Source organism: Loxodonta africana, chromosome 4 (assembly GCF_030014295.1).
Source record: "Loxodonta africana isolate mLoxAfr1 chromosome 4, mLoxAfr1.hap2, whole genome shotgun sequence".
NCBI classification, from domain to species: domain Eukaryota; kingdom Metazoa; phylum Chordata; class Mammalia; order Proboscidea; family Elephantidae; genus Loxodonta; species Loxodonta africana.
The window spans coordinates 8,516,993-8,543,920 of NC_087345.1; the positions used below are offsets into that span (position 1 = coordinate 8,516,993).

General features: G+C 51.8%; 1 protein-coding gene across 3 annotated transcripts in view; it reads right to left on the reverse strand.

The window, feature by feature from the left end:
• PARVB (parvin beta) overlaps window positions 1–26,928 on the reverse strand; it is a 164,779-nt gene that overhangs the window by 79,157 nt on the left and 58,694 nt on the right. For all 3 annotated transcript variants that reach the window (XM_064283396.1, XM_064283398.1, XM_064283399.1), the window contains exon 2: window positions 1,893–1,982. In XM_064283396.1, the coding sequence (XP_064139466.1) occupies window positions 1,893–1,982 (90 nt within the window). The remainder of the gene's footprint in view (window positions 1–1,892; window positions 1,983–26,928) is intronic.

The following is a 26,928-nucleotide window of genomic DNA, read 5'->3' on the forward strand; positions in this document are numbered from 1 at the left end:
GATGTGAGCTGCCAGTCAGTTAAAGGGGAGTTTCCTTGTGGGTGTGGCCTGCCTCCAGTATATACATGGATGTTCTGGCAAAGCTCGCTCTCTCTCGACCCTACACTCTTCTCATCTCCTGACCTCCAGTTCCTGGGACGTAAGCCTAAAGGAGTCTCTAGCTTGTTGCTTGACCTGCAGATCTTGGACTAACCAATCCCCATAATCCCATGAGCCAGAAGAAGCCTCCAGTCTGCCACCTGACTGCAGATTTTGGGTTCATCAGCCCCTGCAACCCTGTGAGCCAGCAGAGGTCTTCAGCCTATCACCTGACCCATGGATTTGGGACTGAGCAGCCCCCACAACTGGGTGAGCCATTTCCTTCAAGTGATCTCTCTCTATGTATTTATACATGCTTCACTGGTATTGCTCCTCTAGAAATCCCAGACTAAGACAGACAGCAAATCGAAGAAGGTTGGGGTCCAAGGAAGAGGATGTCCAAGGCGTTTTATACGAAGTAAGAGCCTGGCATGATGTTTAAGATAAATCTCCTATTTCCCAGAGCTTCTTTTGGTCTAAATTGGTGGTTCTAGCCAGGTGCAATTATGCATCCCGGAAAATGCCTGCAGACATTTTGAAGTCCCTGGGTGGGGCAAACCGCTAGCACTTAGCACGCTCAGCTGCTAACTGAAAGGCTGGTGGTTCGAATCCACCCAGAGGCAATTGGAAGGCCTGGCAATCTACTTCAAAAAAATCAGCCACTGAGAACCCCATAGAGCACAGTTCTACTCTGACACACGTGGAGTCACCATGAGTTGGAGTTGACTCAATGGCAACAAGTTTTGGGGTTTTTTTGGGAGACATTTTGGTTGTCAGAACTGGGAGGAAGTGCTACTGACATCTAGCAAGTGGAGCCCAAGGATGCTACCAAACATCCTACAATGCACAGGAAGCTGTTCCCACCCTAAAGAATCAAAGCAGAAAAAACAAACCAGTTGCTGCTGAACGGACTCCGACTCATGGCAATCCCACGTGTGTGTGTCACCACAGGGTTTTCGGTGGCTGAGTTTTTGGAAACAGATGGCCAGATCTCTCTTCCAAGGCACCTCTGGGTGGACTTGAACCTCCAACCTCTCGGTGAGCAGCCAAGAACTTTAACTGTTTGCACCACCCAGAGACTCCACTAAAGAATTACCCAGCCCCAAATGTCAATAGTGCCGAGGGTTGAGACACCCTGTTGTAAAGTCCATTAACCACAGGAAGTCACTTTCCAGCCCTGGGGGGGGTCACCTAGGAGCAGCTGCCTGGAAAATAACTTCAGTAGTAACAATAAAGAGTTCCAGTCTCCCAAGAGGAGAGAAATAAGCTCCTACAGACCCAGTGGAACCTCGGAGCATGGCCAGCACTCGGCTGGGGGTCGGCCAGGGTGGACCTGTGTCTGTGTTTCCCCTCCGCGGCCTCTTGCTGGCTTGGCCTTAAGGTGGAAACCACAAGAAAGGGGTCAATCGGGACTTCCCTTTGAACCAGGGTTTGGAAATCAATGGAATGTTCCAGAATGGCCTTCCAGATTTATCAGATCCCAAAATACACTTTAAGGAAAATGTATCTGGTAGTCATCTCGTTAGCGCTGGACTGTGACATGACCCCAAGGCAGTGGGGTGGGAGGTATTAGCCACTTGGCGGTCCTTTCTCCCACCCCCAGCAAGACCCGGGTCTCAGAGCAACTCCAGCTCACCCAGAAACGGGCAGAAACCTACGAGGAAGGGCTCGCTTATTTCCTACAGACTTTTGTAAACATGACCTTAAGCTGAGCGCCTGGACTCTCGAATGCCACCCAGTATGACCTTAAGACCGACCTAACGCTGTGGACACTATTCCGTGTCGTGACAAGGAGCAGGAAGAACAGACTGTACCTAGCAGGGTGTCTTCAGGGTGAATATCCACCAAGGCAGGGGACAGTGATGAGTTGATGGCATTTTTGCCTTCTTCCTGAAGGTCACTCACTGCCAGCAAAAAGAGAAAAGAAAAAACAGGTTAGCGTAAATGGAATACTGTGGCCTCACGAGTTGGCTGTGGAAACAGAGGAAAACCAGTAGCTGTTTTTTAAGCATTTAACAAACATTTCTAAATGGCGCGTTGCCCGGAAAGAGTCCGAGGGAAAATGCATTGAACTTCGAATACATCCTGCAATTCTTCCCGCTCTCCAAATGCCTCCTGGTTCCCGCCGAGCCCTGCCGGTCTGTGTCCACTGCTCCTTGGAACACATGAGTCAGAAACCAAAGTTTCCAGATGTCTCCAGATCCCCTCGAGGCTGCTCAGGCAAACAAAGCTTAGACCATAGCAACAGAGCCTGGAAAAGGTGGGGCCTCCTCCCCTGTGTAGTTATCCATAGGGTTTTCAAGTTGAGTTCATCAAGGATTTCATTCTACTTGGATCCACAATCAATGCCCGGGGAAGCAGCCATCAAGAAATCCAACGACGTGGTGCATTGGGCAACTCTGCTGCAAAAGACCACTTTAAAGTTCTAAAAAGCAAAGATGTCACTTTGAGGACTAAGGTACACCTGATTCAAAGCATGGTCTTTTCAATTGCCTCATATGTATGTGAAAGCTGGACCACAAAAAAAGAAGACAGAAGAACAACTGACACATTTGAAGTATAGTGTTGGTGAAGGATACTGAATATTCCATGGACTTCCAGGAGAACAAACAAACCAGTCTCAGAAGAAATAAAACCAGAATGCTCCTTAGAAATAAATAAGCCTTGCTTACTTTGGACATGTTATCGGGAAAGACCATCAGGAGAAACACGTCGTCATCAGGAAAGCCGCTCACCTGTGGTATATTTATCTTATGGCAACACTAGGTAACTAGAGGGTAGTAAAGGGTCAATGAAAACAAGGGAAACCCTCAATGAGATGGACTCAATAATGGGCCCAATACTTGAGCCCTCAATAATGGGCTCAAACATATCAGAGATCATGGAGATGGTACAGGACCAAGCAACGTTTTTTTCTGCTATACATAAGGTCTCCAGAAGTCGGAGCCAATTGGACAGCAACCATCAACAACTAACAAGCCCTCTCCTCCCTCCCGTCCCCTTCCCTTTCACCCTCCCCTGCAGACCTTCATCTTACATGTTGGACATGAGGTGCACACCTGACAAGTGTACAAGTAAGTCCAGACCTTGAACTGTCGACAACCATGTTCATGAGGACAGAAATCAAACAGAAGGTAATACCAGGGACTGGGACCTTTAGAACATGCAACAGAATCTAAGAAAATGAATCCAGATGCTTAGAAGTGGAAATACCATGACATTCTGTCTAGGCAGCGCCCAATTGTACATAAGTTGGGGCACAGAGAGTACTGAAAAGTTGTAGGGTTCAGCAAGATACATGATTAGAAACACAATATGGACCCCATGGTAGCAGAAAGGATTCCTGTCTAGCGGCACAAAAGAGACCCACTAAGAAAATGTCTTGAGTGCCATGGATCACATCAACCAGAGAGCAACACCAGCCTATGAAAACACCAGGGGTCTAACAACCTCACCCTTTTGACATGGTGTTTCTTCAACTGGCCTTTAGCCATTGTTTTCAGCCCCAGGTTCCATCAGATTCCAGGCTTCAGCCCCATATATCCAATTCATTGGGTGTAGGGGGGCTTGGACCCCTGCTTCTTTTTACAGCCCTGGTTGAGAACTCCTGGGTCACCATCCCTGATCACAAGCCACACAACCAGCCTTGTCCATTAGCAATCTCCAGTGACAAGTGCTGAGCCCAGTCTGTCGAAGCACCCTTGTGATGGATTGAATTGTGCCCCCACAACAGTTTTCTTGAAGTCCTAACCCCTGTACCTGTGAATGTGGCCTTGTTTGGAAATAGGAGTATCCTTCTGTTATGTTAACGATGTCATACCAGACTAGGGTGGGTCCTAAACCTAGTCACCTCTGAAATATGAAAAGACCAGATGAAGACACAGAGATGCACACAAGGGAAGACACCATGTGCGAAACCATCCTGAACCAAGAAATGCCTGGGGCTACCAGACACTGAAAGAGACAAGGAGATGGCCCTCCCTAAAGCCAATCCCCTGATTTGGACTTCTAGTCTCTGAAAACTGTGAGACAATATGTTTCTGTTCCTGAAAGCCCCTCCCCACTTGTGGTATGTTTATGTTATGGCAACACTAGGTAACTGGGACGAACCTCACCCTCAATGCAACATTTTTAGAGGTAAAAACCTACTTCCTCTTTCAATACTGCAGTCACCTCAAACCTGTAATACCTCAAATTCTGGGCACCTGGGCTCCAAATGGCAGGTGAAGAAGTAGCAAGCAGTCATGGCATGATGGCTCTGGAGCAGGAAGGCCCACCCTTGCTGGCTGTGACTATTGGGCAAGTCCCATTAACCTCTCTGGGCCTGTCTCCTCGTGTGTCACTTGGGGTTAATAATGTCAAACGTCAGGGCCCTTGGAAGAACTGAACGAAACTATGAATGCCAAGTCTGCAACCTGAAATCTGCCACATGGGGTGGGGTCGGGAGCTCTTGGTATATTCCCAGCTTTGGGGACAAGCCATCCTCTGCCCCTCACATAGATAGGTGACAGTGGAGCCCAGGACACACCTAGCATCCCCATCTGAAAGCTGGCCCTGCCATTAGCTGTACGCACAGCCAACAGTGCACGTCCTAAGAACAGACCCTCTGTGTTACTCATCGTTTTAGCCTCCCAATACTTAGCTGAACTCTGTGCAAGCAGCAGGCACATGTTAAATAACTGAGTAAATAATGAGTAGATTTTTGAAACTCCTCTGCCCCACCTCCCTAAAACATTTCAGAGAACCCCATGGGTCACCCAGGCCAGGTTAGAAATCAGAGGCCAAGTTTCAGCTGTGACTAAATAACTACCTAGTATTTTAGCCAACAAAGACGCTTAGAAGGCAGAAAAGGGAAGGAGAAAAGGTGATTTTTACCAAAATCCTCATGTATACAATTAAAAAAAAAAAAAGTTGCCATCTAGTCGATTCCAGTTTATGGTGACCCCACACGGGTCAGCGTAGAACTGTGCTACATGGGGTTTTCAAATGGTTGATTTTTCAGAAGTAGACTGCCAGGCCTTTCTTTCAAGGAGTCTCTGGGTGGGTCTGAAGTACCAACCTTTCCGTTAGCAGCTGCATGCTTAACTGTGCTCCCCAGGGGCTCCATGTATACAACAGCCTTGGTGAAGGAGAGGTCTTGGGAAGGTGGTGGACTCCCAAGTCCTGTTTGCCTGGCTGCCATCCCATAATAGCACAGGGGAGGCCTGCGTGCTTCCCTCCGGTCAAGGCCATCTAGATGGTTGTGCTGACTAAACCAAGCCAAGAGGGAACAAAAGGCCACGTTCACACACACAAAGCATGGTGCAGGTTGGTGTCAGGGCTCAGGTGAGCCACACAAGTGCGTCTTGACAAGGAACCCAGAACTCCTCCCAGGAGGATGAAGAGTGCTCCGCAGGCTAGCTACCTACCTGGACTTCAGCCCAATGCCAGGGCCCTGGTGGAGGGCAGGAAGGAGGCTGGGGAGATTGGGAGATCCTACCCAGGGCCGTGACTTCAGAAACGCGAGGGGGAGGAGGGGCCAACAAACAACACTTCCAAAGCATGGAAATTAGGTCACATAAAAACAGAGAAATTTCCACACCATCCTGGCACATCAAAGACAATACTAAACAGGGCTGGGATCTCACAACCTTAATGAGAAAGGTGCTCACTAAATAGGCGGGGCTCCCCAGCCCACAGCACATCCTGGAGGGGTTGTTATGCATGAAACTCGGAGGGAAGCAAAGATGGAGACAGGAGGAAGGGGAAGAGGGGTGCTAGGAAGGGGGAGGGGAGGAGGACTAAGGGAAAGGGAAGGAGGAGAAGGGGGAGAGGCAGGAGGAGGTGGGGAGAGGGAAGAAGAATGAGGGGAGGGGGAGGAGGGAGGAGGGGGGAGGAGGGGGAGGGGGAAGGGTGGGAGGAGAATGTAGAGGGGGAGGGCTTAGAAGGGGATAGGAGGGGAAGAAGGACGAGGACAAGGAGGAAAGGGGGAGGAGGGAGAGGAGGGGGAGAGAGGAGAGGAGGGGAAGAGGATGCAGTCAACTGACTATGCGGCACAGCTGTTAAAAGCCCAGGCCTGTGGCCTGAGAGGTTCACCCTGCTGAGCCTCAGTTTGCCCGTCTGTAATGTGGGATGACAGCAGTCGCTCCCTCCCAGAGTTTAAACGAGATGGTGAGCGCTCAGCACCTGGCTCAGAGCACCGCTTTGCAAACAGGAGTAACAAATGCGGCTGCATAACACCACTGTGATACAGCTCCGAGAGGTACCACCGGGCGCAGATGGGCAGGGCCCCCATCCCTGGGAACACCAGGGAAAGCTGCCTGGAGGGGGTGGCAAGAATTAGGAAAAGCACCTTTGGGGTCTGTACAGAGCATGGGAAGCTAGGTTGGAGGGTAGCCTGACCTGATGGCCATGGGATTGTGATGCTGGACAATGAGGGTTAGACAGACGCCCCTCTGGGCTTAGTATTTTTCGAAGCCTGGGTGCTCTTCACCGGGGAGCCTTTGGTCTAAATCTGATTATGGTCTTCAGAGGATCACCCGGAATTCTGGAAGGACGACGCCTCTTGAACCTGGGCTTCCTCCCACGCTCACCCTGCCAGCTCAGTGGCTTCGGCTAATTCCAGGAATGTTTGGGGTTTTAAAGCACTGGTCCATTTGCCAGAAGACAAATGCCTCAGCGATGCGAAATGCCGGCTCTCCTGAGTCACAGAGAAGGGAGGCTGATGCGATGGCTGGGAGGGCTGGCAAACTTCATGGGTGGCATCTGGACAAAGGGACCTGGGGGCCGATTTCATGAGACCATTAATCATGGGAAACACAGCCTCTGGTTTTCCGAAATGTCTGCTGTTGTTTTCAGAAGAATGCCTTGGCCCACGTTAATCCCAGAATGAGACCTCAAGTTAACCACTAGGGAAGTGACGCCAACAAGTTACCACTGGGCCAAACAGGTCACCTTCTGGTGCCACAAAGTGGAGAAGGGGCTGGGAAAACACCAGGAGGGCGAGTGGGAGAGAGGAGGTCAGGTTAGAAGAGAAATGTGAGGCATGTCCCTTTGCTACAGCTTTGTCTCTTTGGGGATGGCCATTCCTCAGCTCAGCCCAGATGGCAGAGAGGGAAGTGCAGGCTGGTAGAGGAGAAGGTCCAGGAAAGCGCTGGGCAAGGGGAAGGAGCCTGAGGTAGGAGGGAACATCCAGGAGGGCTTCCTGGAGGAGGAAGAACTTCCAAATTTTTAAGAAAAGCTGGAAATTTGGAGCGTGCGTGGAGTCTCACAATTTATAAATGTAGGCAAATAACTCAACTTCTGTGGGCCAGCTAGGGGCCACCAGTTTGCAACTTCTGGTCACAGTGAACCAGTGAACCAGTACCAGTTGCCATCAAGTTGATGCCGACTCACGCCAACCCCATGTGTGTCAGAGTAGAACTGTGCTCCAAAGGGTTTTCAATGGCTGATTTTTCAGAAGTAGAATGCCAGGTCTTTCTTCCGAGGTGCCTTTGGGTGGGTTAGGGCAGTAGCTGAGTGCTTCACCTTTTGCACCACCCAGCCTATATTCCTGATTGTCCATGGGAAGGGGTGAGGACCACTAACATCTCTTGAGCACCTACTATGTGTAGGCAGTTTCCTTGTCGTTCCCCTGTTTAGTCTCCTAATGAGTCCATGAGGGAGAGGCTGGGCCCCAGCCCATTAGATATGAAGCCAACTAGCTCACACCACCAGTGAGCCCCAGAGTCAGGCCCGAATCTACTTCTACCTGGTCTTGCCCCTGACTGTGCTCAGCAAGTGCTACCCGATGTCAAGCCTTAGCTTAGTGGCCACCTCCTCCAGGAAGCCCTCCCTCCTGGGTGCTCCCTCCTACCTTGAGTCACACATCCCTGTAACCAGCTCTTTTCTGGACCGTCTACCTGTACCAGCACTAACTCAGCTCCTGGCACACAACGGGTCTGGAAGAACATTTGGGCAGGCAGTGTGACACAGGGCTGAGAACTCTGGAACCAGGTTGCTGGTTTCAGATCCAGCTCTGCCATGCATAAGCTGAGTGATTTTGGGTGAGCCTTAGTTTCCATCTGAAAATGGGGGTAAATACACCCAGAAGTGAGACCACAAAGCCTCAAGGAGACAAGCCTTAGAACCAACAGTGGCATACAGTAAGCACTCAATAAATGCTAGCTGCTAATGCCAGTTGAGGTCTCTGGGTAGCACAGTTTGTGCTCAGCTATTAACCAAAAAGTTGGCAGTTCACACCTACCCAGCAGTATCTTGGAAGAAAGGCCTGCTGATCTCCTTCCCTAAAGATTACAGCCAACAAAACCCGGCGAAGCACAGTTCTGCCCTGTCACACGTGGGGTCGCCATGGGTCAGAATCCACTCAATGGCAACAGATGAGGTTTGGTTTGGTTGGGTTTCGTGTCTGCTGAAGCGATGAACAAACGCGTGTTCCCAAAGCCTACGCCCTTTCCATCGCTCCACCAGACATCAGCCAAGATTTTTTTAAAACTCTCTTGATTTGGAATTAAAAAGGATCATAAATAAAGGGGAGGAAAAAGAATCAGAAACCAAAACCCAGGCATTTTAAAACACTTCACAAAGTGCCTGCCATTTAGACCTTGGCCCAAACGCACCGATTCTGTCTTTGATTTTCTTCTTCTTTTTTCAAAATCTTTTTCTTTGTAGGGGTCCATTTCTTTCCTTCTTTATACGCAGGCTCTTTCCAGAAAGGATTTTTGGCGGTTTTTTTTTTCTTTTGACATTGTGTGGAAAATACACCTATAGAGCAAGGTTATCTTAGGGGAAAGCATCAATCTGAAAAAACAAGAGCTTTTTGGCTTCTTAGCCCACAAGGGGAGCTGGGGCAGAAAGAGGGAGATTGTGACCTACCCCCTGAGAAGGCTGGGGTGCGGGATGCTCTGGGGGGAATGGGGCTGCCTGCAGGAGGTTTGGTCCAGGATAAAAAGGCCAGTGGGGGCTGAGCTGCAGGAACTCAGAGGAAACGGTGAGGAGTCTATTTTCCGGCATTTTTCTAAATGCGTCATTTTAACACAGCAGAGACTCTTGGCCACCTGTGGGGACTTTGTATACCACATATAGACTTGAGCAAAAAAGCAGGGGAGAAATTTCAGCAGGATCAAGGAGAACCCCCAAAAAAGATACTGTGCTCCCCAGCCCCACCATCAAAATGAGACCTTGAAAATGGCAGGACAGCTGCTCAATTGAGGACACTTAACCAACCCTTTTCAAGACATCCCCCCACTTGTAGTTACAATTGGTCTTACTCAAAGAAACAGAGTGGTTTTCAGAGCGTCCAGGAAAAACAAAGTTGGCTCTAACCGGCACATTGGGCGTCAGTTCTCTCTCCGCAGCCTGCTCCCAGCTGAGGAGAGGGAACTGCACAGAGCCTGGAAATCACGAATTGTTAACCACCATGCGTTCCAAGTCGGAACCCACAGAAATCTCTGTTAAATAAGGTTTTCCAGGGCTCCCCCAGGCAAATGAGAGCTTTCGATGAATTTCCAACTTCCATCTGCACTCAGAGGGGTAGGTGCTTTGCCGAAGTTATAATTTATCAGAATAATTAAATTCATCAGCCATGAAGGTCTTCTTAACAGAGGAGTTCTTCTAAAAATAAAGCCAATTGTGCTTTGTGGGAAGCGCTCACAGCTCAGTAGACTTAAAATAAGACCCAAATAAGATCAAAACAAGAACAAAGCAGCATCAGATTCAACAGCTGGGGGTGAGAACGCTGCTGGGCCATCTTTTCTGACATCCAAACACAAGGCGATTGGAATGTACTTCTTGTTGTTAGTTGCCGTCAAGTTGATTCCAACTCATGACGCCCCATGTGTACAGAGTACTGTGCTCCACAGGGTTTTCAACGTCTGTGACCTTCCGGAAGCAGACTGCCGGGCCTTACTTCAAGAGCTGCCTGTGGGTGGGTTTGAACTCCCAACCTGGTTAGTAATCCAGTGCTTCACCATCTACAACACCCAGGGTGTCCCAGAAAGAGCTGCGCGTTGCTGTTGGGTGCCGTTGAGTCTATTCTGACCCATAGTGGCCCCATGTGACACAGCAGAACTGCCCGTAGGGTGTTCTAAGCTCGAGTCTTCATGAAAGCAGATTCCCTGGTCTTTCTCCCTTGGAGCCATTGGGTGCGTTCCAATAGACAATCTATCGGTTTGCAGCGGGGCACTCCTTAATGGAATGAGCTACAGGGTCATAATTCAAAGACGTGAGCTATTTATAGCCTAAAACTAAATAACCATGTGAAGTCCTTGAAGTGCGAGGCCCAGCCCCTGCCAGGGGATTATGAACTCCCAGTTCAATCTCGAAGCTTCTGGGGATTACAAATGGGATGGATGGCAATGTCCAGCGCAATAAGAGCTAACAACCCCAGAGAACACGGCCCTCCCAACCTTGACATGGGAAAATATCGAAATTGCTTTCAATAACCCATGTAGCAAAACTTCAAAGAAAGCACCTCTTAACCTCTAATGGGTGCGACCACTGTCTTCACTGAGCCGCCTTGTCACGAGGGACACTGGCCACTGTAATGAGCTCGGTGTATTTATGTGCGTTTAATTCACTGTAATTTCTAGGCTGCGGATGAGTTTTGAGCTGTGCTGACAAGACGCACAGGGATGAGAAAGCTGTTAGTGTTGCCTAAACATAAGGATCGCTCAGCTTGAACATCTGATGTACGGGGTTTGCGTGGCTAGGGCATGAGGTTCCGAGGTTCCGTGCCATTTCTCAACACGAAATAAGTTGAGAGGGGTGCAAATGAACGTGTAAACATTTCAATAAGGCAGGATCCAAAGGAGGTCAGCAGACACCACTGGCCCCACCTAATGACCTGCCCATCACACAGCTGCGGGCTTACCTGGCCGAGCTGACACACAGGGACCACTGTGCCAGGCTGGGCACTCGGGCTATCTGTCTCCTAGGGCTGCTGTAACAGAAATACTGCAAGTGGGTGGCTTGAATAGAACCCTGGCGGCTCAGTGGTTAAGAGCTCAGCTGCTAACCAAAAGGTCTACAGTTCAAATCCACCAGCCACTCCTCGGAAACCCTACGGGGCAGTTTTTCTCTGTGGTATAGGGTCGCTATAAGTCGGAATCAGCAACAGGTTTTTTTTTGGTTTGGGTGGCTTTAACAAACAAATTTATTTTCTCACAGTTTAGGAGGCTGGAAGTCCAAATTCAGGACCATGTTGGCTCTAGGGTCAGGTCCCTGCTCTTCAGCTTCTGCTTCCTGGCTCCTTGGAGATTTTCATGTGGCTGGGCATCTCTCTGCCCCCACCCCTGCATCCTCACTTGCTTGTTTTAATCTCTTTAATGTCTCAAAAGAGAGGGACTCAAAACACCGTACACAGATACCGTCTCATTAACCTAACAAAGACAACCCATTTCCAAATGTGATTATAACCACAGGCATTGTTGTTGTTGTTGTTGTTGTTGTTGTTAGGTGCCATGGAGTCAGTTCCGACTCCTAGCGACCCCATGCACAACAGAACGAAACACTGCCCGGTCCTGCGCCATCCTTACAATTGTTGTTATGCTTGAGCTCATTGTTGCAGCCACTGTGTCAATCCACCTCATTGAGGGTCTTCCTCTTTTCCGCTGACCCTGTACTCTGCCAAGCATGATGTCCTTCTCCAGGGACTGATCCCTCCTGACAACATGTCCAAAGTATGTAAGACGCAGTCTCGCCATCCTTGCTTCTAAGGAGCATTCTGGTTGTACTTCTTCCAAGACAGATTTGTACATTCTTTTGGCAGTCTATGGTATATTTAATACTCTTGGCCAACACCACAATTCAAAGGCATCAATTCTTCCTCGCCTTTGAATTGTCCAGCTTTCACGTGCATATGATGTGATTGAAAATACCATGGCTTGGGTCAGACGCACCTTAGTCTTCAGGGTGACATCTTTGCTTTAAGAGATCTTTTTGCAGCAGATTTACCCAATGCAATGCGTCTTTTGATTTCTTGACTGCTGCTTCCATGGCTGTTGATTGTGTATCCAAGTAAAACGAAATCCTTGACAACTTCAATCTTTTCTCCGTTTATCATGATGTTGCTCATTGGTCCAGTTGTGAGGATTTTTGTTTTCTTTATGTTGAGGTGCAATCCATACGGAAGGCTGTGGTCTTTGATCTTCATTAGTAAGTGTTTCAAGTCCTCTTCACTTTCAGCAAGCAAGGTTGTGTCATCTGCATAACACAGGTTGTTACTGAATCTTTCTCCAAACCTGATGCCCCGTTCTTCTTCATATAGTCCAGCTTCTCATATTATTTGTTCAGCAGACAGATTAAATAGGTATGGTGAAAGGATACAACCCCGACACACACCTTTCCTGACTTTAAACCATTCAGTATCCCCTTGTTCTGTCCAAACAACTGCCTCTTGATCTACGTAAAGGTTCCTCATGAGCACAATGAAGTGTTCTGGAATTCCCATTCTTCGAAGTGTTATACCACAGGCATAGAGTTTAGGATTTACAGCACACATTTTGGAGGGACATGACTTAATCTAGAGCCCAGGGTCTGGGCCGTGTTGAGGCCCTCTTTGTCTGTAGCCCCGGGTGTTCCTTGGTTCTGGGCGATTCTCACACTGCATCCGTCTTTGTGTCTGTAAACACTGGGGAAAAAAATCGTTGCCATTGAGTCAATTCTGACTGTGGTGACCCCATGTGCTACAGAAGCCAGCTCCACAGGGTCTTCTTGGCTCTAGTCTTTCTGCCACGGTGCTGCTGAGTGGGTTCCAGCCACCCACCTGTCAGTTAGCAGTGGAGTACAGACCATTTGTACCATCAGGTAAGACCTCAACCGACTGACTACGTTCTGTTAGATTGCATTACAGGAGGTGATTTCATTAGGTCAGATTAGAGGGCACCCACAGGTGTGGGGGTTAGGGTTCCAACATCTACTTTGGGGGGACACAATTCAATGCATTGCACTGCGCACTGTGGAGAGTCTGGGAACACAAGGAAAGAAATGTGTGTGGCGGTCACTGTCCACTCAGCAGCCCAGCCCATCACCTGGCACACAGAAGGGTCTTAGGAAGGGGGTGCAGCCGGCAATCTAGAAGACAAGACTGGGAGGGACAACTTCGCATAGCCCCAACTGCATGGGACCACCATGGTTACCTAGTTCTGGGAAAGTGAATGAAGGCTAAGTGTGTGCAAGTACACAGAAGAAAGCGCTAGGAGCCCAGAGGCTGGTCCCAGGAGCACCCTCAGCAGAGTGTGCCCCTTGTGTCGTGCCCTTGGGGAAGCCAGGGGACCTCTCACCTCCTCTCATCCCAACCTAGGCCCCCCTTCAGCAGGAGACCATCCTGGACTTGCTCCCTGGCCTCTATTCACCCTGTGGTCAAACAGATCTCAGCCTTCCTTGGGAGAAACCGGCCCCTCCCTCTGCCACTCTCGGGCCTTCTATTTCAGTGGGTCTTGGACCTCAGCCCCAAAAAGAAGCAGCATCCCAGGCCCAAGCCAGTCAGCACAATGCACTCCCAGAGCACAGTCGTGGGTTCAGAGGTGGGAGTGAACTGTTAGAGTGAGTGCACTGGGACTTCAGAGATGCAGAATGAGACAGGTATTCCTGCCCACAGCACCTGGCACAGAAAGGATGCAGGCTGGGGCTGTCCATCATCTCACCACCCCACAGAACCTGAGAGCAAAGGCACCAGGTCAACAGAGCTGAGAGAAGGAGAGAAGAGAGTTTAGTGACACCACCTGTGTGCTGGATCAAGCCTTGCCTGAAGCTGACAACCCCTGGACCTTTACTGGACTGCACCAATGAATTTCATTTTGCTCTTAAACCACTATGTCTTCTGTCACGTGCCAGCTGAGAGTCTCGTCTGATCCAGCAATCCTGGCCACATCATTCCCTGGGTAGGGCACTGCCACAGCTCCCACCAGCTCCAGGTAAAACCTAGACCCTTAACAGTGGGGCTCAAAGATCTCTCACGAGCTGACCCTTCCTACACATCCAGCTGCAGCACCCACTCTTTCACACGTACCTCCCAATGAAGCCGCTCAAATCATCCATGTTCTGTCCTGCCTCTGCTCCTCGGCCCCAACTACCCCTGCCACCTGAAATGCCCTTCACCTTAAAGCAGTTAACCAGCTGCCGTCAAGACGACTCCGACTCATGGCGCCCCCATGTGTGTCAGAGCAGAACTGTGCTCCGTAGCCTTTTCAGGGGCTGATTTTTCGGAAGTAGATCACCAGACCTCTCTTCTGAGGTTCCCTGGGTGGACTTGAACCTCCAACCATTCAGTGAGCAGCCAAGCACTTTAAAGGGTTGCAGCAGCCAGGAGCCCCGCCCCCCACCTCTTCTGGTTAACTCCACCCCAGCCCCCGGGCCTCCCCACCCCCAGGTCTCCAAGAGCGCCCTATACACATGGGAGCCACAAACCCCATTTCCCCGGGTAGCTGTGGGGTGTCCCATGCCGCTCACACCGAGGGGCACAGACAGGCCGGGTCTTGTTCACAACCACAGGCTCGCATCCTGCACAAAACCTGGCAGGTGAAATAAGAATTCAAAATATATTTGTGGAATAAAGGAATGACCATAAATGTGTTCACTTAGGCAAGATGGAGCTAAGCAGAGAATTTAGGTAAAAGAGATAAAGTCGAAACTGGGAACAGAACGTGCTGCCAAACATTCCACCTCCAGCCACTTAATTGGGTGGAAAAAGCAGGTTTCCATTAAGGCTTGCATTAGCCAGGCAGTCCTGGGTCACCGAGAACCCAATGACGGCAGATGTGGTCACGTGCAGGGCGCAGACGCCAGAGGACACGTTCTGAGCTGTAATTCCGCACGGACCGGAACAAACGGCCCCTGAAGCTACATCCTGAAGCACCCCTGCTGGCCTGTGCTGCTGGACCAGCCACCTGCTGCAGGTATCCAAAATATAGACCATCGGGACAGGAAAAGAGCTACCCATTTCGGAAAAACTAGGTCCTTTGAATACCAAAGTGGGTGAGATATAAACATTAAAAAAAGCTGAAGGTCAGAAGCTGATTGCCTTCGGCAGCGGCACCGGTTTTGTTACACGGCTAATTCACTCGGCCCGGAAAAACGGAGCTTTTCTTCCCCTTCATCCCCAGGTGAGCAGAGAAATGTTAGAGCCTCCGCAAGATGAACTGTCTCAGGGCAGGCGAATAGGATGAAAGACTTCCAGGTGCACACTGAATGTCAGGTTTTCCATATAAAGCAGAAGCCAGGGCACAGAGAGGCCACCGGATGGCTGGTCATAAAGGGCTTCTGATCGTGTAGAAGCAGCAGCGATCTGTCCTTCTTGCAGACCGGAAGCCAAGTGGCTCACTTATTCGGCTGACCTCTCGGAATACAGTAAGTAGAATCCTCAGGGGGCTGGGCCAGGGCGTCTACGCTAGCCTCAGCCCAGGGGTCTGGGGTCCTGGTTGTTCTTTTCACTCCTCCAGTCCACCTCCTCTAATATCTCATGACTTGGTGCCCAGAACGTGGAGCCACTGGGTGACTGCACTGCCCACAAGCCGTCTTCATCCTCCGTGCCCTCCAAAAACAAAGCCCAATGTCTCCCCGCCCTCTAGGGCTGCCCGCCATCTGGTCCAGCCCACCTTTCTAGAGCCTTCTCCCACTCTTCTGGCTGAGCCCTGACTCCAGCCCCGCCTCCCCAGCCCTCCATGCCTCGGCCCCACCGAAGAGCTCAACGCCACTCTGGGCACCTTTTCACCTCCTGGCCTTTGCTGGCACCAAGCCACCTCTGACAGCACCGTATCCTGAACCTGCCACCAGGTGAGCCAACACGCCTCACTTCCCAAGTCCCCTGCCAATGCCCCTCTTCCGTGTCCCTGTCCAGATGTATCTTCCCCTCCTCCAAAACCCCCTAGCCCAGGGTCAGGGCCAGACAGACAGATGGTGGAGGGCCTGACAGCTTTGAGGGTCATCACAGAAAGCCTGTGTAACCTTGAGAGTGTTCTAACTCTCTAAGTCTTTCTACAGTTCTTCACTTAAAGGAGTAATTAGTAGACCTAATTCAGAACCTAACTCATGACAACTGGTGTAATAATGTGGTTGTTACGGTTTAGATCGTGTCTCCCAAGTACATATGTTGTAAATCCTAACTAATCCCTGTACCAGCGTTGGAGCCCTGATGGTACGGTGGTTAAGAACTACGGCTTCTTGGATCTACCAGCTGACCCTTGAAAACTCTGTGGGGGCAGTTCTACTCTGTCCTATAGGGTCGCTATGAGTCAAGATCGACTCGATGGCAACGTTTTTTTTTTTTTCTTTTGGATACCTGTGTTAAAAAGCAAAGATGTCACTTTGAGGACTAAGGTGTGATTGATCCAAGCCATAGTATTTTCTTGCTGCATATGCATGTGAAAGCTGGACAGTGAATAAGGAAGACCAAAGAAGAATTGATGCCTTTGAGTTGTGGTGTTGGCGAAGTATACTGAATATACATACCATGGACTGCCAAAAGAACGAACAAATCTGTCTGGGAAGAAGTATAGCCAGAATGCTCCTTTGGACATGCTATCAGGAGGGACCAATTCCTGGAGAAGGACATCATGATTGGTAAAGCAGAGGGTCACCGAAAAAGAGAAAGACCCTCAACTGGATGGACTGACACAGCGGCTGGAACAACGGGCTTGAATACCGGAAGAATTTTGAGGATGGTGCAGGGTGGGGCAGTGTTCCATTCTGCTGTACGAAGGGTGGCTGTGAGTCGGAACTGACTCGTCAGCACCTAACAATAAGAACATGCCCGTGGGATAGGAGCCCTGGTGGCGAAGTGGTTAAGCACACGACTGCTAACCAAAAAGTCAGCAGTTTGAACCCACCAGCTACTCCTGGGGAGAAAGATGTAGAAGTCTGCTTCCATAAAGATTTTCAGCCTTAGAAACCCTACAGGGCAGTTCTACTCTGTCCTATAGGGTCGCTATGAGTTGGAATTCTATTTGATGGCAATGGTTTTTAGTTGTTTGTTTTTTAATACCTGTGGATACAATCCCATTTGGGAATAGGACTTTGTTACATTAATGAGACCGTATCAGTGTAAACCAAACCAAACCCACTGCTGTCAATTTTAACTCATACCGACCCTACAGGACAGAGTAGAACTGCCCCGTAGGGTTTCCAAGGAGCGCCTAGTGGAATCGAACTGCCAATCTTTTGGTTAGCAGCCAAACTCAACCACTATGCCACTAGGGTTTCCAAAAACTGAAAACCTGTGGCTGTAAAGTCGATTCTGACTCATGGTGAGTCTATAAGAAAGAGTAGAACTGCCCCCGTGGGATTTCCACGGAGCCGCTGGCAGATTCGAAATGCCAATCTTTTGGTTAGCAGCCAAGTGTTTAACCGCTGCGCCACCAGGGCGTGCTAACACACTGTACATATCAGCGTAGGGTTGCTTAAACCAATCACCCGTAAGATATAAAAAGAGCTGATTGGGCACAGAGAAGGGAGCACAGATGGAGGGAAGATACTCGCCACGTGAAGATCACCAAGGAACCAAGGAACCAAGGAACAGGACAGCAAAGACAAGGGTCTTCCCTCAGAGCCCACACAGAGAGAGCCTTCCCCTAGAGCCAGTGCCCTGAATTAGGACTTCTAGCCTCCTAAACTGTGAGAAAATAATTCTGTTCGTTACAGCCACCCACTTGTGGTATTTCTGTTATAGCAGCACTAGGGAACTAAGACATTGGTGTAGGTTGAGAAGTAGCTGCTCTATAAATGCTGGGTACCTCCCCCTTCCCGTCCCCACTCACCGGCACCCGCTGAGGTTGCAGGGCCGTTCCCATAGCTTGGGGTCATCACTCAATAAGCCCACACAGAGCTCCACGTACCTCGCAAGGCCAGGAGGCACAGCAGAGAACACGCAGCCCCAGCCCCGGGCCTCGCCAAGTTTACAACCCAGGGGTGCTGGGTGTTTGCCTACCGGTAGGTAATAAACTCCTAGAGGGCAGAGGTCATGCCCTGCTCAGCCTGTGTGTGAGGAAGGGAAACCTCCAAGATCGCTCATTGGAACGGAGCCTAATCAAGCCTGAGTCCCCAGAGCCTCCCTTACCCGGGGTGCCGAGGCGCAGAGCGGCCTCATCCAGTAGCTGTTCTGGCGACTGAAGGGGCCGCCACGTACACTCAGAGATTCTGAAAGAACTGGGACGATGAAACAACCACCCAACCGACACATCGAAAACCCCATGGAGCACTGCTCTACCCTGACATGCACGGGGTCACCAGGAGTCACAGTCGACCCCACGGCAATAAGTTTGGTTTTGTTTTAGGGGTTTATGTCCAAAAGGTGGTGCAGACAGTTAACACACTTAAAAGGTTGGAGGTTCAAGTCCCCGAGAGGTGCCTCAGAAGAAAGGCCTGGTAACCTACTTCTGAAAAATCAGCCACTGACAGCCCCGTCGAACCCAGTTCTACTCTGACACACATTGGGTCGTCACGAGTCAGGGTCGACTCGAGGGCAACTGGTCTGGGGTTTTTTTTTTTTTTGGTTCGGTGATCACAGCTGGGCACATGTTCCTGAAGCCAAGCACCTCTGCCCCCCAAAACGGCTGGGCCAGTTCTTACATTGCCAATTACTCTGATGCGAGCACTTGGCCTCCGTGATTTCTGGATGGTGTGTTCCTACCAGTCAATCATGATGGTGTTTACTGCGTTCTTCAAAGTGATTTTAATCGTTGGTGCTAAAAATCCAGTTAATGATAAGGGGGAAATAATCTAGAAGCAGAAGGTGGGGGCGGGGTGTGAAACCCCACAGCAATTCACAATTATCAAAACGCCGACACCATCGGCCCCTCCGAGCCCGGCCGTGTGCCAGCAAGCTGTGCCGCGTGCCACCCCCACCCTCACCCCCTCCCCCCGAGGTGGGGAGGCCGCAGAATCCGCTGATCACTTCCAGCAAAGGGTGAGCGAAGCGGTAACACAGCACTAGAGAAATGCACTTGATAATGAGAAAAGAGAAATAACAGTGGGAGAAAACAAGTCTAGAAAAGAAAGCTCAAAGCAAGTTCAGCCGGCTCCTGCACTGGAGAACTTGTATTCATTGATCCGATCAGTAAAGCCCAAATGCACTCTGCTGAGAAAAACGACGATTAAATCATTAAGTCATTAAAAAATGGGCCCTACTGTGCACCTGACCCAGACGGGCTCTGCCAGAGGGAACTGCAGGTGGAAAACACCGGAGGGACAGCGCCCTCTAGTGTCCTGCCTCCACCTGTACAAGCGAGACGGGACAGAATCTGGCTGCTGGGAGACGAGACGGGCTCCCTCCAGGAGCTGGCAGCAGGGGAGGTGCTTGAAGCCAGCAGCCACCCCTTGTCCTGGCAGCTCTGGAAACTCGAAGAGGCGACACAGCATTTCAACCAAACACAGCTCCATCTATCCCTGAATTTCAACAACATCAAAAGGCCTTCATGGCCCGCAGGGGTCCCGGGGAGAAAGCACCGAAGGAGGGACAGGAGCGAAAGGCACAGGGAGAGCCCCTTCCCGCCCCCAAAAGAGGTCAGGGCCCCCTCGTGCCCTCTCCTTTTCCTTCATCACAGTTTGTCCGTGTGCACTTGTGTTATTACTGGGGTCCTGTCTGCACAAGTTGGTAAGGACAGACGTGTGGCCTGCTTTGTTCACAAACCTCCCAGCTCCCAGCACAGCACCTAGCCTGGTGCGGGTACCCCATAAACACTTGTGAATTCAGAAATTAATGGATGAGTATCCAGGACCTCTAATATTCCTTTCTGGTATTTTTTTTTTTTTTTTGGAACTCACCTGACCTATCTTCACTCTTTTTTGGATCTCTGTGTTCGAGTGAATGACGGTCCCCTCGAGATGCCCATGTCCCCATCCCTGGAACCTATGGAGTGACTTCACATGGCAGAAGGGATGCTGCAGGTGTGATTTCATGAAGGATCTTGAGGTGGGAGCTTATCCTGGCCCCATGTAAGCCCAGGAGTCCTTACGGGAGGAGGCAGGAGAGTCAGCTCCAGGGGAGAAGGCCATGTGAGGACAGAAGCAGAGAGAGGTGGGAAAATGTTGTGCTGCCAACTTGGAAGACGAAGGACAGGGTCACGAGCCAAGGAATGTAGGCGGCCTGTAGAAGCTGGAAAAGGTAAGGATATGGCTTTGCCCATAGAGCTTCCAGAGGGAATGCAGCCCTGCCCACACCTTCACTTCAGGCCTTCTCACCTCCAGAACTATAAGGGAATAAATTTGTGTTGTCTGAGACGCTGCAGTTGTGCTAATTTGTTACAGAAGTGAGAAGAAACCAATACAGCCTCAGACGGCCCCAGCTACGCCATGTCATTTCAGAAGTCCTGGGACGCTCATTGACCAAGCCAGTCTTTACTGAGCACCTACTCTGTGCTGAACCAAGCCAGCTGTCACCCAGTCGATTCCAACTCCTGGTGCCCCCATGTGTGTCAGAGTAGAACTACGCTCTGCAGGGTTTTCAGAGACTAAATTTTCAGAAGTAGATCGCCAGGCCTTTCTCCCAAGGCACTGCTGGGTGGATTCAATAGTCAACCTTTCGGTTAGCAGCTGAGTGTGTTAACTGTTTGTGCCACCGAAGGAACATGCCAGGCCCTGGGCCACGTGCCCAACAATACAACAGTGACCTGCCCCGCCTCAGTCAGGCAAGCAAAATAAGCATCAAGCACATACACAGGCCAACTCTGGCTCTCACACAGGCCGAGCCTGGCCCACATACACAGGCCCAAGTCTGGCCCACATACATAGGCCCAAGTCTGGCCCACATACACAGGCTGAGCCTGGCCCATGCACAGGCCGAGTCTGACCCACACACACAGGCCGAGTCTGACGCCCACACAGGCCGAGTCTGGCCCACACGCACAGGCCGAGTCTGGCCCACACACACAGGTTGAGTCTGACCCTCACATAGGCCAAGTCAGGCCCACACACACAGGACGAATTTGGCCCACATAAGCAGGTTGGGTCTGGCCCACGCACAGGCCGAGTCTGGCCCACACACATAGGCCGAGTCTGGCCCACACACACAGGTTGAGTCTGACCCTCACATAGGCCAAGTCTGGCCCACACACACAGGCCGAATTTGGCCCACATAAGCAGGTTGGGTCTGGCCCACACACAGGCTGAGCCTGGCCCACACACAGGCCAAGTCTGGCCCACACACACAGGCTGAATTTGGCCCACATAAGCAGGTTGGGTCTGGCCCACACACAGGCCGAGTCTGGCCCACACACATAGGCCGAGCCTGGCCCACACACAGGCCGAGTCTGACCTGCACACACAGGCCGAGTCTGACCCACATACACAGGCCGAGCCTGGCCCGCACACACAGACTGAGTCTGACCCACACACACAGGCCGAGCCTGGCCCACACACACAGACTGAGTCTGACCCACACACACAGGCCGAGCCTGGCCCACACACACAGGTTGAGTCTGACCCTCACACAGGCCAAGTCTGGCCCACACACACAGGCCGAGTTTGGCCCACATACACAGGTTGGGTCTGGCCCACACACAGGCCGAGCCTGGCCCACACACAGGCCAAGTCTGGCCCACACACACAGGCCCAAGTCTGGCCCACACACACAGGCCGAGCCTGGCCCACGCACAGGCCGAGTCTGACCCGCACACACAGGCCGAGTCTGACCCGCACACACAGGCCGAGTCTGACCCGCACACACAGGCCGAGCCTGGCCCGCACACACAGACTGAGTCTGACCCACACACACAGGCCGAGCCTGGCCCACACAAAGGCCGAGTCTGACCCACACAAAGGCCGAGTCTGACCCACACACAGGCCAAGTCTGGCCCACACACACAGGCCGAGTTTGGCTCACATACGCAGGTTGTGTCTGGCCCACATACAGACCGAGTCTGACCCACACACACAGGCCGAGTCTAACCCCCACACACAGGCCGAGCCTGGCCCACACACAGGCCGAGTCTGGCCCCCACACACAGGCCAAGTTTGGCCCACATATCATATGTAGGTTGGGTCTGGCCCACACACAGGCCCAAGTCTGGCCCACACACACAGGCCGAGCCTGCCCCACGCACAGGCCGAGCCTGGCCCATGCACAGGCCGAGTCTGACCCCTACACACAGGCCGAGTCTGACCCACACACACAGGCCGAGCCTGGCCCATGCACAGGCCGAGTCTGACACACACACACAGGCCGAGTCTGACCCACACACATAGGCCAAGCCTGGCCCTCACACAGGCCGAGCCTGGCCCACGCACAGGCCGAGTCTGGCCCACACACACAGGTTGAGTCTGACCCTCACACAGGCCAAGTCTGGCCCACACACACAGGCCGAGTTTGGCCCACATACGCAGGTTAGGTCTGGCCCACACACACAGGCTGAGTCTGACCCACATACACAGGCCGAGTCTGGCCTCCACACACACAGGCCGAGTCTGGCCCCCACACACACGGCCGAGTCTGGCCCCGACACACACAGGCCGAGTCTGGCCTCCACACACACAGGCCAAGTCTGGCCCACACACACAGGCCGAGTCTGGCCTCCACACACACAGGCCGAGTCTGGCCCACACACACAGGCCGAGTCTGGCCCCTACACACACAGGCCGAGTTTGACCTCCACACACACAGGCCGAGTCTGGCCCACACACACAGGCCGAGTCTGGCCTCCACACACACAGGCCGAGTCTGGCCCACACACACAGGCCGAGTCTGGCCCCTATACACACAGGCCGAGTTTGACCTCCACACACACAGGCCGAGTCTGGTCGACTCTGTGGATAAAAGCACAGCTCTCCCCCAGGCCACCACAGATTGCTCTCTTGATGCTGAGGCTCGTGACACACACACTAAAACAAATACTCTTTTGTGTGCACAAAGAACAGGGTTTCTGAGCTGGACCAGCACAGCAGCCTCAGGCAGGGAGCCAGGCTCAAAGGCACCTACCCCATCTCCTTGTTGTGGTTGTTAGGTGCTGTCCAGTCAGTTCTGACTCAGAATGACCTTATGCATAAAAGAATGATACACTGCCCAGTCCTGCACCATCCTCACAATCGTCGCTATACTTGAGCCTACTGTTGCAGCCACTGTGCTAATCGGTCTCTTTAAAGGTCTTCCTCTTTTTCTGTGACCCTCTACAGAGTGTCTCCTCACCCTGGCTATTTAATGGGCTCACAGGGAGGAGCTAGGGAGGTGCTCACGGCCTGGCCTTTTCCGCCACAGCCGCCCCCTTCGAGCTTCTCCCTGGCCTGAAGCTTGGCATGTCCCTTTGTCCCTGAGACACCTGACACCTCCCAGGTCTGACAGATGTCACCATCCTCCCAGGTGGCCTTCCAGGTTCTGAGGAGCAGCCCAGCCATTTTCAAATGCCCACAGGGTCCACAGGCCCATCCTCAAGGTCACCTTCCAAGTCACAACAAATAGAAATGCCAGCCCATTTGGCCAAGTCATCGACTGGACTCAGGGGCAGGCATACCGGCTATGGCACACCCTGTCCCAGAGCACACAGGCCACGATAAAGAAAAGGACCTTGTGGCAGGAAACCGGGCGCCCTCTGCTGCTCCTCTCCTGCTTCTCCTGGGTGCACATCTGCCCTGGCACCACAGCTTGGGGAGAGGCAGGGTGACCACAGATGGATGAGAAGGGGAGCACCTCCCTTCCTGGGGAAGCGCCAGGCAGTGGCAGGTGAGGACGCTGAGGGCCCGGGTAGGCCCCAGGAGCTGCCGGCTGTGACAGCTAGGGGCCAGGTAGAGACAGTAGCAAAGCCAGCCACATGTGCAACCAACACGGTGTGCAACCTGGACAGCTGCTTGCTGCTCAGAGGTTCCACTGACCACAGCCCAAGGGGCCACATGCTACAGGGGTCAACTGAGGCCCTGTCAGCCCAGCTGGCCGTGTGGACAACAGAATGGACAACAGAACGGTCATGCTGCTCAAATGTCTGCTCCTTCCGAGGCCGCCAGGGAGCTGTCCTCTGCTGGAGGTGACCAGCTGCAGGTGACTGGCTCCTTCTCATGCTTCCTTACCCCCCAAATACAGACCCCCCACCCCAAATGTCCCCCCGGTGACTGTTGAATTGTATCCCGCCAAAATGTGTGTTGTAAATCCTAACCCCTATACCTGTAAAGTAGGAGCACTAGTGGCCCAGTGGTTAAGAGCTCGGCTGCTAACCAGTAAGTCAGCAGTTCACATAAACCAGAGACTACGTCAGCCTGAGACCAGAAGAATTAGATGGTGCCCGGCTAGAACCGATGACTGCCCTGACAGGGAACACAACAGGGAACCCCTGAGGGAGCAGGAGAGCAGTGGGATGCAGACCCCAAATTCTCATAAGACCAGACTTAATGGTCTGAGACTAGAAGGACTCCGGAGGTCATGGTCCCCAGACCTTCTGTTAGCCCAAGACAGGAACCATCCCCAAAGCCAATTCTTCAGACAGGGATTGGACTGGACTATGGGATAGAAAATGATACTGGTGAGTGAGCTTCTTGGATCAAGTAGACACATGAGACTACGTGGGCAGCTCCTGTCTGGAGGGGAGATGGGAAGGCAGAGGGGGCCAGAAGTTGGCTGAATGGACACGAAAATAGAGGCGAGAGATGAGCATGCTATCTCATTGGCAGGAGAGCAACTAGGAGTATATAGCAACGTGTATAAAAAGTTTTGTATGAGAGATTGACTTGATTTGTAAACTTTCACTTTAAGCACAATAAAAATAAAAAAAAGGAAGTCGGCAGTTCAAACCCACCAGCTGCTCCTGGGAAACCCCGGGTGGCAGTTCTACTCTGTCCTATAGGGTTGCTATGAGTTGGAATTGACTCGACAGCAACGGGTTTGGTTTTTCGTTTGTTTGTTTCTTTACCTGTGAAGGAGCTGGGGTGGCCCAACAGTTAAGTGCTAGGCTGCTCACCAAAAGGTCTTCAGTTCAAACCTACCCCCTGGCTCCAAGGGAGAAAGACTTGGCGATCTGCTTCCATAAGGATTACAGTCAAGGCAGGAGGGGACAGGAAACCTAGGGGACCCAAGGCTGAGAAGGGAGAGTGTTGTCACGTCATGGAGTTGTTAATCAATGTCATAAAACAATATGTGTACCAACCATTTAATGAGAAGCTAGTTTATTCTGTACGCCTTCATCTAAAGCACAGTTAAAAAAAGAAAAAAAAAGATTACAGCCAAGAAAACCCTATGGGGCAGTTCTACTCTGTCATGTGGGGTCGCCATGAGTCCAAATCCACTGCACACAACAACGACTGTGACGACAACACGTACACGTGGCTGTAACCCCATCTGGGAATAAGGCTTTCCTTGTTACGTTAATGAGGGCCTGTTGCTGTAGGGCGTGCCTTAAACCCACCACTTCTGAGACACAAAAGGAGCGGCTCAGGCAGAGAAGCAAGCAAGGACCAACGGGAAGACTGATCCCACCCGGAGACCTGCAAGGAGCAGGAACGGAAGCTGAGAAGGGACAAGGACCTTCGCCCAGAGCCAACAGAGAGGGAAAGCCTTCCCCTAGAGCCCAGCCAACCACCAGAGCAGGTGCCCTGAATTCAGGCTGCTGGTGGCACCTGGCTGCTAACTAAAAGGTCGGCAGTTCTAATCCACCGACAGCACCTTGGAAACCCTGTGGGGCAGCTCTACTCGGTCCTATAGGGTTGCTACGAGTCAGAGTTGGCTCAACGGCAACGAGTTTGGTTTTTGGTAAACTGTGAGAAAATAAACGTCCGTTCATTAAAGCCACCCCCTTGTGGTGTTTCTGCTGCAGCAGCACTAGGCAACTAAGACGGTGGTCCTGTCCCAGCACCCCGCTTCTTTCCGGCCCAGAAGTCGGCATAGTCTAGTGCCTCTGTTTACCGCTTACCGTCTGTGCCCAGTGAACATGACCCCGAGTGCAGGGCCTTGAGTGCTTGCAGAGTCAGCCTGTGGTCTGGCACATAAAACACAGTAGGCCCTCAAAGGACGGCAGCTGAATAACTGAATGAAACGTGCACCACAGCCATGCCCCCTCCAGGGCTGAGGATGGAATGAGACAGCATTCAAAACGCCCACCTCAGGACAGGCCCTAGGAGGCTCTCAGGGGATGCTCAGCAAGTGGGGGCCAGCGGCTAGGCGTGGCTGGGGGCCCCCAAGGGAGGGAGGCGGCCCCTGGGCCAGCTTGCAGTTGCTCACCTGCTTCCTCCCTTCTGGAGGGATGTTCTTCTCAGGGCTTCCCTCCTCCCTGCCTTCTACAGGTGGTGAACGTTCCTGTTCCAGGATACCCCCCAAATCAGGACAAGCTTGAGCTAATCCCCCAGCTGCACTGGGCCCAGGACAGCCTCAGGGAAACACTGCTGGGATGCCCCTGGGCCCAGGACCCTTTAAAGTGACTCCATCTCCCACCCTGCACAGGGGTCTGCGGTAGGGGGTGCTGGTCTGGGGTCTAGGGCCAGGAGGGCAAGACCAAGCCAGGCAAGGCTCCATCTTCAGGAGTCAGAGTGTGACCCCTGGGGGAGAGAATGAGGCTAGTAGATTAGAAAGGAGAAGAACAAAGGTGGGTCAGGTAGGGGCGGGCAGGGGCAGGCAGGGTCTCCCCTCCATCAGCCTCCACCCGAGCCGTATCGATTTCCATCCATTCTCCAGGGGAAGAGCCACTTTGCCTGCTTCAGCCGCTTTTATTTTTTTGCCTTTGATGTAAGACTTATTGTCTCTGAAAATCTGCTGTGGAGAAAGCAAGTGCGCTAATAGCCTTCCGCATGTGATTTCCTTAAGCTGGTCCTTGGTCCACTGGCGTCGCCTCTGGAAAAGGCTACAAAGCTACAAAACGCCTGCTCTGAAGAATGTGAAGCTCAAAGTAAACTCAGCCTGGAAGCTCCTTGAGGGGAGGGTTTGCAATTCGTTCATTGGCCAACCTGCACACAGGAGTCCTTTCTTTAAGGGTA